This window comes from Heteronotia binoei, chromosome 2, assembly GCF_032191835.1.
Source record: "Heteronotia binoei isolate CCM8104 ecotype False Entrance Well chromosome 2, APGP_CSIRO_Hbin_v1, whole genome shotgun sequence".
NCBI lineage: Eukaryota > Metazoa > Chordata > Lepidosauria > Squamata > Gekkonidae > Heteronotia > Heteronotia binoei.
Genome location: NC_083224.1, coordinates 11,253,928 through 11,265,404, shown reverse-complemented (window position 1 = coordinate 11,265,404; position 11,477 = coordinate 11,253,928). Strand labels below are relative to the sequence as shown.

General features: G+C 49.7%; 1 protein-coding gene across 1 annotated transcript; it reads right to left on the bottom strand.

Annotated features, from left to right (window-relative positions):
- Positions 1-579: 579 nt before the first annotated feature.
- Positions 580-8,394, bottom strand: LOC132590725 (signal-regulatory protein beta-2-like). The gene is made up of 3 exons (XM_060263651.1): positions 8,313-8,394; positions 6,726-7,067; positions 580-914 (listed from the first exon to the last, which is right to left on the bottom strand). The coding sequence occupies exons 1-3, from the start codon at positions 8,392-8,394 to the stop codon at positions 580-582; spliced, it is 759 nt and encodes a 252-aa protein (XP_060119634.1).
- Positions 8,395-11,477: the final 3,083 nt, after the last annotated feature.

Sequence of the window (11,477 nt, the reverse complement as noted above, 5' to 3'; positions counted from 1 at the left end):
TGTTGGATCAGGCCAACGGCCCATCCAGTCCAACACTCTGTGTCACACAGTGGCAAAAAATTTTATATATACACACACACTGTGGCTAATAGCCACTGATGGACCTGTGCTCCATATTTTTATCTAAACCCCTCTTGAAGGTGGCTATACTTGTGGCCCCCACCACCTTTTGTGGCAGTGAATTCCACATGTTAATCACCCTTTGGATAGGAACATAAGGGGTGGTTTGCCATTGCCTTCCGCAGTCATCTACACTTTCCCCCCAGCAAGCTGGGTACTCATTGGACTGACCTCGGAAGGATGGAAGGCTGAGTTGACCTCGAGCCGGCTACCTCAACCAGCTTCTGCTGGGATCGAACTCAGGTCGTGAGCAGGGGGCTCCGACTGCAGGACTGCAGCTTTACCACTCTGCAGGCAGGATATAAATCCAATGTCTTCTTTTTATTAGTATTACATTGTATTATATAATGAAATAATAATACAACTCACGGTCTGGTTGCTCACAGGCCATGGACCAGTACTGGTCCATGGACCAGGGGTTGGGGCCCTCTGAAATAACAATTCGAAAGAAATTAAATTTCACTCACGGTCCACAAGCACCTCTGTTCCATGACCACTTTGGAGGTCTTCGTCTCCTTTAACTAGTCGCCTTTGCTTCACACAATAATAAATCCCGGCGTCCTCAGGAACGACGTTATGAAGGAAGATGGTAAAATCTGTGTCGGAGTCACTGTCTTTCTTTCTTACTCTGTTAGGTGGTGTATAATTTGGAAAGATGAGCTTGCGATTGGCGCCGTCCCCCTTGAACCACCTCACAGGTCCTGTTGGCGAAAGACCCGTGATCGTACATTCCAGAGTCAGAACCGCTCCACTTTGCACATAAACGTGGCGATGCGGCTGGTGCAGCAGGAAATCTGGAAGTAAAGACACCCAAGAGCTGTTTTAGTTCATCCTAGCACTCTTTCGTTGGGGCTGCTAATATGATTGCAACTGTTAATGTGGCTCCCTCGATGGGAGCACATTCAGCCAGTGCTGAAACAACTGCCCTGGTTACCTATTGTGTTCCGAGTCCGTTTCAAGGTGTTGCTTTTGACCTTTAAAGCCCTATATGATCGGGGACCTGTCTATCGTTGGGACCACTTTTCTTCACATGTTCCCCATAGAGCACTGCATTCAGGGACACAATATCTATTGTCCATTCCCGGATCAAGAGGGGGCCAGACTGTGCTCTACACGGTCCAGGGCCTTCTCAGTGGCAGCACCTGAAATATGGAATGCACTCCCGGAGGCCATAAGGGCCCTGCGGGACCTCTCTCAATCTCGCAGGGTCTGCAAAACCAAGTTATTTCAACAGGCCTTTGGCACCTAAACTGGAAGAGGGCTATCACCCTACACAACTGAGAAATTGGAATCACTACGGGCTCACTGTTAGTAAAGGACGATCCCGTCTACGTTGTTGCTTAACAGCACCATAAGATGTTTTAAAAATGTTTTAACTGCATTTACCGTTTGAAGTTTTGAAGTTTTAAACTGTTGAATTGTATTTATGGTTCGAGGTGTTGCTCTGACTGTTAGCCACCCTGAGTCCGCTTGCAGGGAGGGCGGGATATAAATGAAAGGTAATAATAATAATAACTCAGAGTGGGGAAATCCCTGGATATATGCAGAGGGGGTGGAGCCTGGGAACGAGAGGGACCTCAGTGGGGTTTAGGGTTGCCAAGTCCAATTCAAGAAATATCTGGGGACTTTGGGGGTGGAGCCAGGAGACTTTGGGGGCGAAGCCAGGAACAATGCCATACAAGCCATAATGACCGGTCCTTCTTCCGGTATGTCGTGCGGTAGGTAAGTTTGCTGGATTTCTGTAAACTCCATTCAAGTTTGGAGAGCGGACTGGAATGGAGTTTACAGAAATGGGTCAGAATAATGCATTATGGATTGCTGATAGTAAGGCAAAATGAATATGACTCAGTGAGACACATAGAGTTGTTTCCAGACACTACTTACAAATCCAGCAAACTTACCTACTGTATGACATACTGGAAGAAGACAGTCCCAAGAAGAAGAGTTTTGAGACTCGAAATGACCCGAAGGCTGGTCATTATGATTGTTGGACTGTATTTATTACTATAAATTAATGAGGATATTGATCATTTAAGAGACAGTAGGAATAAGAGTAACTATGGATGTGAGAGCTGGACCATAAGGAAGGCCGAGCGCAGAAGAATAGATTCTTTTGAGATGTGGTGCTGGAGAAGAATCTTGAGAGTCCCTTGGACTGCAAGAAGATCCAATCAGTCAGTTCTAAGGGGAATCAACCCAGACTGTTCCCTGGAAGGTCAGATGCTGAAGCTGAAGCTCAAATTCTTTGGCCACCAAATGAGAAGGGAGCACTCCCTAGAGAAGATCCTGATGCTGGGAAAGACAGAAGGCAAAAGAAGAAGGGGACGGGCAAAGATAAGATGGCTGGACAGCATTACTGATGTAACAAACACAAATTTGAGCAGACTTCGGAGGATGGTGGAAGACAGGAGGACCTGGCATGACTTGGTCCATGGGGTTGCAAAGAGTCGGAATCGACTGTGCGACTGAACAACAAGGAATAACAGTGCTTTCTGGATGGAGTAGTTTTTGTATGGTCTCTCGTAACATGTACATTTCAATATTTGTTCCATTACTATTATTGAGATTTCTATTTTTATATTGGTTCTGGTTGTTTTACTATTTTTGCACAGAGAGTTCTTTCATGGGTTGTTAGCAGAGAAGGAAACAGCTGACTTGATCTAATTTTGCTTTGCACCTCTTTCCACGAGCACTTTAGTAAGAACTAGAAATGTTTCCAAATTTCTCATCATTTCTGCACACCCCAGCAAGGCCGCAGATGTCACAAACAAGCCCAAATTGTCTCTTCTTTGGCTTATTTCCCCCCCTCACATTTATAGTCCCCCTTTTCTCACCGGGACTGAAAATGGATTACCAGAATGACAGACCTATTAAGTAAACTAGTTACAAAAATGCAATCATTTGAAATGATAGCAATTATTGGATTCCTGCTTAAGCAAACCTGTTTAGTCAACCGGCAAGGGGATTACAAAATATCATAGCAACATTTGAGTCTGATGGCAAACATTTCTAGTGAGACAACTGTTATGTATGAGGACTGTGACAGAACGGCCCTGGTTTGCCTACCAGACCCCGTTCCCTGTTTTGGAGGGAGATATTTCTCCTCCAGCCACTTGGGCTCGCTGCCACCACCTGCTCAGTCTAGGGGTTCGGATTGAGAGGAACAGGACTCTCAATCCCCCTCTCCAGAGAGACCACAGCACTTCTTCAGGGAACCCCTCGAGGATTGGCACCTTATCCAACCACAGGCCTTCCCCCTTTCCCCGGGGCCCCCTTCATAAAGCGTGGTCTAAAGTGGTTGGGGATCTATGTGGTACAAAGTTTGACTGCCAGCATTCAAAACAGTAAAAATATTTAATTAGAAGAGAAAAAGAAAAGAAAAAAAAAACAAAAGCAGTTGAATGTAAAAGTTTAGCACAGCACCCGAACAGCAACCAGAATGACAAAGCCTGCCTAGCAGTTTCATGTTCCCTCCCAACCAAGCACCACCATTAACTCAGATGGCGTTTCTCCACAAGGACCAATGTGAAGACTATTACGGGTGTTCCTGCCTAGCTCCTTGGAGCCATAAGGACTGAGCTTGGGGACTTAGGAACAATGGGCAGCAGGTTCCAAATCCCTACTGTTCTGCACCAATCACGGGCTCCCTGCTGGTTTGAATGATCCAATGGCATCCTAGTGCCGGAACCTTGATGTGTATATAAGTTGGACTTGAAGATGGCAATCGTATCACCTCTCAGCCGCCTCCTCTCTAGGCTAAACATGCCCAGCTCCTTCAACCTTTCCTCACAAGTCTTGGTCTCCAGACCCTTCACCATCTTCACTACCTTCCACTGGACCCATTCCAGCTTGTCTATTTTCTTCTGAAACTGCAATGCCCAAAACTTCATGTATCTGACAGAAGTCACATTCTGAGAGAGCTTCTAGAGTCCTGGCCCCACTGGTGGACTTCCTGAAACTAGGGATATTAGCCTCCAGGTGGGACTGGAGGATCACCCAGAATTACAGCTTATCTCCAGACTACTGGGGCCAATTCTCCTGGAGAACACAGACATTTTGGAGTGGGGACTTGAAAGCATTGTCCCCCACTGACCTTCTTCCCTTCCCCAGGCTCTCTGCCATCTTTAGGGCTTGGAGCAGGGGTCACTGGAGTAAGGTGTGTGGAGTGAGGTATATTTTGAATTTCCTGCACTGTGGAGGGGGTTGGACTAGATGACCCTGGAGGTCCCTTCCCACTCTATGATTCTATAAAAGCTCCTCCCCTGCCACAAATTTTATATCTTTAAGGTGTACTGGACTTATGCTTTTTTATACAATTGGATATTATCATTGGCAGGGGTTATTTTGTAGAAAAATAGGTGGTGGAGCTCATCCAGGGATTGTTATGCAGCTACACCTACTATTCAATGGACAAGGAGGTGGAACACTTAGAAGGAGGAGGAGGAACTCTCAGAAAGGTTCAGGAGCTGTGCTCCTGTGAGCTCCCACTGAATCCGAGGCCTGGTCATTGATAAGGTCACAGCTGTTCATAGAATCATAGAGTTGGAAGGGATCTCTAGGGTCATCTAGTCCAACCCCCTGCACAATGCAGGAAACTCACAAAGACCTCCCCCTAAATTCACAGGATCTTCATTGCTGTCAGAGGGCTATCTAGCCTCTGTTGAAAAACCTCCAAGGAAGGAGAGTCCACCACCTCCCGAGGAGGAAGCCTGTTCCACTAAGGAATCGCTCTAACGGTCAGGAAGTTCTTCCTAATGTTGAGCCAGAAACTCTTTTGATTTAATTTCAACCCATTGGTTCTGGTCCTGTCTTCCAGCACCACAGAAGATTCCACACCATCCTCTATAGGACAGCCCTTCAAGGACTTGAAGATGGTGATCCTACCATCTCTCAGCTGCCTCCTCTCCAGGCTAAACATCTCCAGCTCCTTCAACCTTTCCTCATAGGACTTGGTCTCCAGATCCCTCACCATCTTTGTCGCCCTCCTCTGGACCCGTTCTAGACGAGCATCCAAGAATCATAGAATCATAGAGTTGGAAGGGACCTCCAGGGTCATCTAGTCCAACCCCCTACACAATGCAGGAAACTCACAAACCCCTCCCCCTAAATTCACAGGATCCTCATCGCTGTCAGATGGCCATCTAGCCTCTGTTGAAAAACCTCCAAGGAAGGAGAGCCGACCACCTCCCGAGGAAGCCTGTTCCACTGAGGAACCGCTCTAACAGTCAGGAAATTTTTCTTCCTAATGATGAGCCAGAAACTCTTTTGATTTAATTTCAACCCATTGGTTCTAGTCCTATTTTCCAGTGCCACAGAAAATTCCACACCATCCTCTATATGAAAGCCCTTCAAGGACTTGAAGATGGTGATCCTATCACCTCTCAGCCGCCTCCTCTCCAGGCTAAACATCCCCAGCTCCTTCAACCTTTCCTCATAGGACTTGGTCTCCACACCCCTCACCATCTTTGTCGCCCTCCTCTGGACCCGTTCCAGATGAGCATCCAAGAATCATAGAATCATAGAGTTGGAAGGGACCTCCAGGGTCATCTAGTCCAACCCCCTACACAATGCAGGAAACTCACAAACCCCTCCCCCTAAATTCACAGGATCCTCATCGCTGTCAGATGGCCATCTAGCCTCTGTTGAAAAACCTCCAAGGAAGGAGAGCCGACCACCTCCCGAGGAGGAAGCCTGTTCCACTGAGGAACTGCTCTAACAGTCAGGAAGTTCTTCCTAATGTTGAGAGTTAAGAGATCAATTGCTATTAACAAAAAATAATGAAGATTTTTTTAAAACATTTTTTAAAAATGACAAAGTCACATTTAACTATTTCCTAAACAATTGTTCAGAACAGGAACTGGTAATAATCCAAAGGGGAGGAAGGGGAGGTATTTAACCCATTCCTTGAAATTTTCCCACCCTAAATCTCCCCTCGGTTCCTCCCCCCCCCTCATGCTAGCGATGCCAGCCTCCAGGTGGGACCTGGGGATCTCTTGGAATTCCAGCTGATTTCCAGACTACAGAGATCAGCTCCCCTGGACAAAATGGATGCTTTGGAAGGTGGAGTCCATGGCGCTGTACCCCACTGAAGTCCCTCCTCCCCTGGCTCCACCCCCAAATCTCTGGGAGTTTCCCAAGCCAGACTGGAGAGAGCCAGTTTGGTGTAGTGGTGAAGTGTGCAGACTCTTATCTCCATAGAACCGGGTTTGATTCCCCCACTCCTCCACTTGCACCTGCTGGAATGGTCTTGGGTCAGTCAGAGCTCTGGCAGAGGTTGTCCTTGAAAGGGCAGCTGCTGTGAGAGCCCTCTCAGCCCCATCCACCTCACAGGGTGCCTGTTGTGGGGGAGGAAGGGAAAGGAGATTGTGAGCCGCTCTGAGACTCTGTCCTTGAAAGGGCAGCTGCTGTGAGAGCCCTCTCAGCCCCATCCACCTCACAGGGTGTCATGGAGGAAGGAGATTGTAGGCCACTCTTGCTACTTTAATAAATGTGCCAGCCTTGGGAGCAGTGTTCCCTCTAAGCCTCATCTACCTCACAGGGAAAAGGCGCACGGACTACTTGCCCTGTGCCCATTCTGTCACCAGCGGGGTCTGGATGGTACTCACCGCTCACCGAAACCTCAGTGCCCTTTCCTGATTTATATTCCGTCTCCTGGATTCCTGCCTTGTATTTCACACAGTAGTAGGTCCCGGCGTCCTCCGGCTGGATGTTGCTGATGCGGATGCTGTAGTCCGTTTCTGACCCAGGAAAAAACCTGATCACTCCGGGAGGGAGGGCTGCTGTATTGTAGTAAACGGGAGGCTGGCTTCTGTCGGAGCCTTTGTACCATCCGACGCCCCCTGGTGGGCCATACCCAATCAACGTGCAGTTGAGGTCGAGGGTCTCTCCTGCGGTCAGCCTCAAGGGTCCCTCGGTCTGTAGCACCGCCAGTTCCTGCGCTCTGGCACCTGCAATATGAGGAACGTTATGGTCTTCTGTTTTCTGTCATGAGCAGAAGGAAGTGAGAGCCAGTTTGGTGTGGTGGTGAAGGGCGCGGACTCTAATCTGGGAGAACCGGGTTGGATTCCCCCCTCCTCCACTTGCAGCTGCTGGAATGGCCTTGGGTCAGCCAGAGCTCTCTTATTTGGGAGAACAGGGTTTGATTCCCCACTCCTCCACTTGCAGCTGCTGGAATGGCCTTGGGTCAGCCAGAGCTCTCTTATCTGGGAGAACCGGGTTTGATTCCCCACTCCTCCACTTGCAGCGGCTGGAATGGCCTTGGGTCAGCCATAGCTCTCCTATCTGGGAGAACCGGGTTTGATTCCCCACTCCTCCACTTGCACCTGCTGGAATGGCCTTGGGTCAGCCACAGCTCTCTTATCTGGGAGAACCGGGTTTGATTCCCCACTCCTCCACTTGCAGCGGCTGGAATGGCCTTGGGTTAGCCACAGCTCTCTTATCTGGGAGAACCGGGTTTGATTCCCCACTCCTCCACTTGCAGCGGCTGGAATGGCCTTGGGTCAGCCACAGCTCTCTTATCTGGAAGAACCGGGTTTGATTCCCCACTCCTCCACTTGCAGTGGCTGGAATGGCCTTGGGTCAGCCACAGCTCTCTTATCTGGGAGAACCGGGTTTGATTCCCCACTCCTCCACTTGCAGCGGCTGGAATGGCCTTGGGTCAGCCATAGCTCTCCTATCTGGGAGAACCGGGTTTGACTCCCCACTCCTCCCCATGTACCAACTGGTGTGACCTTGAGGCAGTCACGTTCTTGCAGAGCTGTTCTGGGAGAGCTCTCTCAGCCCCCGCGTACCTCACAGGCAATATTCCCGCTAAGCTGCAGAGTCTTGTGAGCAGCAATTTTACTTTGTGAGCTCCTGGCACTAAAGTTGTGAGTTCCTGGCACTAAAGATGTGAGTTCCTGGCATTAAAGTTGTGAGCTCCTGCATAAATTAGTGTGTTCTGGGGTCATCCTTCCTGAGCTAAGACACAACTGTGCGAGCTGGAGGCTAAAAAATCTGTGAACTAGCTCACGCTAACTCAGTTTAGAGGGAACACTGCTCACAGGTTGTCAGTTGTGGGGACAGGAAGGGGAAGGAGATGGTAAGACTCTTTGGTTAGTGAAAGGCAGCATATAAATCCAACTCTCCTCCTCCTCCTGCTCCTCTTTCATTCCGGTCCCTCTCTGTTCCCCTTGCACTGCTGCTGGACTTGCCCAATGCCAGGGCCGTGGAAGGTCCAGCTCCATTTCCTGGATATCCCAGAAGGTAAATGTGAGGAGAATCTTCACACCACATCTTGGAAGCATGATGGCACCATCAAGAAGTAGGTGAACAATCTGGCCTTTCTATTAAGCAGCAGCTGGACAAACACTTGTCAGTTTGCGTTGATCCTGCGGTTTGGTGTAGTGGTGAAGTGTGCGGACTCTTATCTGGGAGAACCGGGTTTGATTCCCCACTCCTCCCCTTGCAGGTGCTGGAATGGCCTTGGGTCAGCCAGAGCTCTCTTATTTGGGAGAACCGGGTTTGATTCCCCACTCCTCCACTTGCACCTGCTGGAATGGCCTTGGGTCAGCCATAGCTCTGGCAGAGTTGTCCTTGAAAGGGCAGCTGCTGTGAGAACCCTCTCAGCCCCACCCACCTCACAGGGAGTCTGTTGGGGGGGGAGGGAAAGGAGACTGTAGGCCACTCTGAGACTCTGTCCTTGAAAGGGCAGCTGCTGTCAGGGTTCTCTCAGTCCCACCCACCTCACAGGGTGTCTGTTGTTGGGGAGGAAGGGAAAGGAGACTGTAGGCCGCTCTGAGACTCTGTCCTTGAAAGGGCAGCTGCTGTGAGAGCCCTCTCAGCCCCACCCACCTCACACAGTGTCTGATGTGGGGGAGGAAGGTAAAGGAGATTGTGAGCTACTCTGAGACTCTTTGGAGTGGAGGGCGGCATATAAATCCAATATCTTCATCTATCGCACAGGGTGTCTGTTGTGGGGGAGGAAGGGAAAGGAGATTGTAGGCCGGTCTGAGACTCTGTCCTTGAAAGGGCAGCTGCTGTCAGAACTCTCTCAGCCCCACCCACCTCACAGGGTATCTGTTGTTGGGGAGGAAGGGAAAGGAGACTAGGCCACTCTGAGACTCTGTCCTTGAAAGGGCAGCTGCTGTGAGAGCCCTCTCAGCCTCACCCACCTCACAGGGTGTCTGTTGTGGGGGAGGAAGGGAAAGGAGATTGTAGGCCGCTCTGAGACTCTTCGGAGTGGAGGGCGGGATATAAATCCAATATCTTCATCTACCTCACAGGGTGTCTATTGTGGGGGAGGAAGGTAAAGGAGACTAGGCCGCTCTGAGACTCTGTCCTTGAAAGGGCAGCTGCTGTCAGAGCTCTCTCAGCCCCACCCACCTCACAGGGTATCTGTTGTTGGGGAGGAAGGGAAAGGAGACTAGGCCACTCTGAGACTCTGTCCTTGAAAGGGCAGCTGCTGTGAGAGCCCTCTTAGCCTCACCCACCTCACAGTGTGTCTGTTGTGGGGGAGGAAGGGAAAGGAGACTGTAGGCCACTCTGAGACTATCCTTGAAAGAGCAGCTGCTGTCAGAGCCCTCTCAGCCCTACCCACCTCACAGGGTCTGTTGTTGGGGAGGAAGGGAAAGGAGACTAGGCCGCTCTGAGACTGTCCTTGAAAGGGTGTCTTGTGAGGGAAGGAGATAAAAGAGATTGTAAGCCGCTCTGAGACTTTGATTCAGAAAGAAAAGCCGACGTATAAATCTGCAGTCTTCTTCTTCAGATCTGGAAACCAACCCCCACCTCCTGATCCCCTGAGGGGAGGGCAGGATATAAATCCAATAAAACCTAAACCTGCTGGGAATTCCACCTTACCTCATGGTGAAAATGTATCAGAACCCTTAAGTAGATCTCCCCCCACCCCGCTGTTTTTCCAGTCCAATTTCCGCCTCCCATGCCTGCTTTTCTTTGTTAACATATTGGTAGGTTCATAAGACGCAGCGGTGTGTAACGTGTAGTTCTGCTCTAATCATAGAATCCTAGAGTTGGAAGGGACCTCAAGGGTCATCTAGCCCAACCCGCCCCCCGCCCCGCACAAGGCATGAAACTCACAAACACCTCCCCCTAAATTCACAGGATCCTCATTGCTGCCAGATGGCCATCTAGCCTCTGTTTCAAAACCTCCAAGGAAGGAGAGCCCACCACCTCCCAAGGAGGAAGCCTGTTCCACTGAGGAACCATTCTAACAGTCATAGAGCCATAGAGTTGGCAGGCACCTCCAGAGTCATCTAGTACAACCCCCTGCACAATGCAGGAAACTCACAAACACCTCCCCCTAAATTCACAGGATCTTCATCGCTATCAGAGGGCCATCCAGCCTCTGTCGAAAAACCGCCAAGGAAAGAGAGCCCACCACCTCCCAAGGAGGAAGCCTGTTCCACTGAGGAACCACTCAAATGGTCAGGAGGTTCTTCGTAATGTTGAGCTGGAAACTCTTCTGATTTAATTTCAACCCATTGGTTCTGGTCCTACCTTCCAGGGCCACAGAAAACAATTCCACACCATCCTCTAGAGGACAGCCCTTCAAGGACTTGAAGATGGTGATCATATACCTGCTGATGTATTGGACTCTTCTGAGCTTCCCCCTGGAACCAAAAGGACCAGCACACTCCAAAGCACACCTTGAAAGGAACTGCCAAGAGCCATCTGCTGTGACAACCAGCTATCGACCATCAGGGTTCTTGGGGCACCTTAAAGACCAGCGACCATATTGCAGCAGAAGTTTTCATAGAATCCAGCCCACTCCATCAGCTGATTTCATGTTGGCGTTTAGGCAGACTTGTGGTCAGGAAGCAGCTTAGAAAAAGAAAAGAAGAAGTTGGGACGGAGAGGAGTGTCTTGAAATAAAGAAAGGGGAGGGGGGGAGAAGAAGTTTCAAGGACTTCCAGGTTGGGCAGATTTAGCACTCAGCACCAGAGTTGTTTGGTAGGCTGCTTGTAGTGGGCAAAGGAAAGGATCATCAGAAAGGGTCATAAAAGAAGTGTCTCTCTGGTCTGGATGAGCTAGACAAGCACGATCTTCTCAGATCTCAGAAGTTAAGCAGGAGTGACCCTGGTTAGTATTTGGATGGGAGACCACCAAGAAAGTCCAAGGTTGCTACGCAGAGGCAGGCAAGGGCAAACCACCTTTCTTCATTTGCCATGACCTGGAGGGCCCAGGCTAGAATAACAGAATTTGGAAGGGACCTCCAGGGTCATCTAGTCCAACAATGCAGGAAACCCACAAACACCTCCCCATAAATTTACAAGATCTTCATTGCTGTCAGATGGCCATCTAGCCTCTGTTGAGAAACCTCCAAGGAAGGAGAGCCCACCACCTCCCAAGGAGGAAGCCTG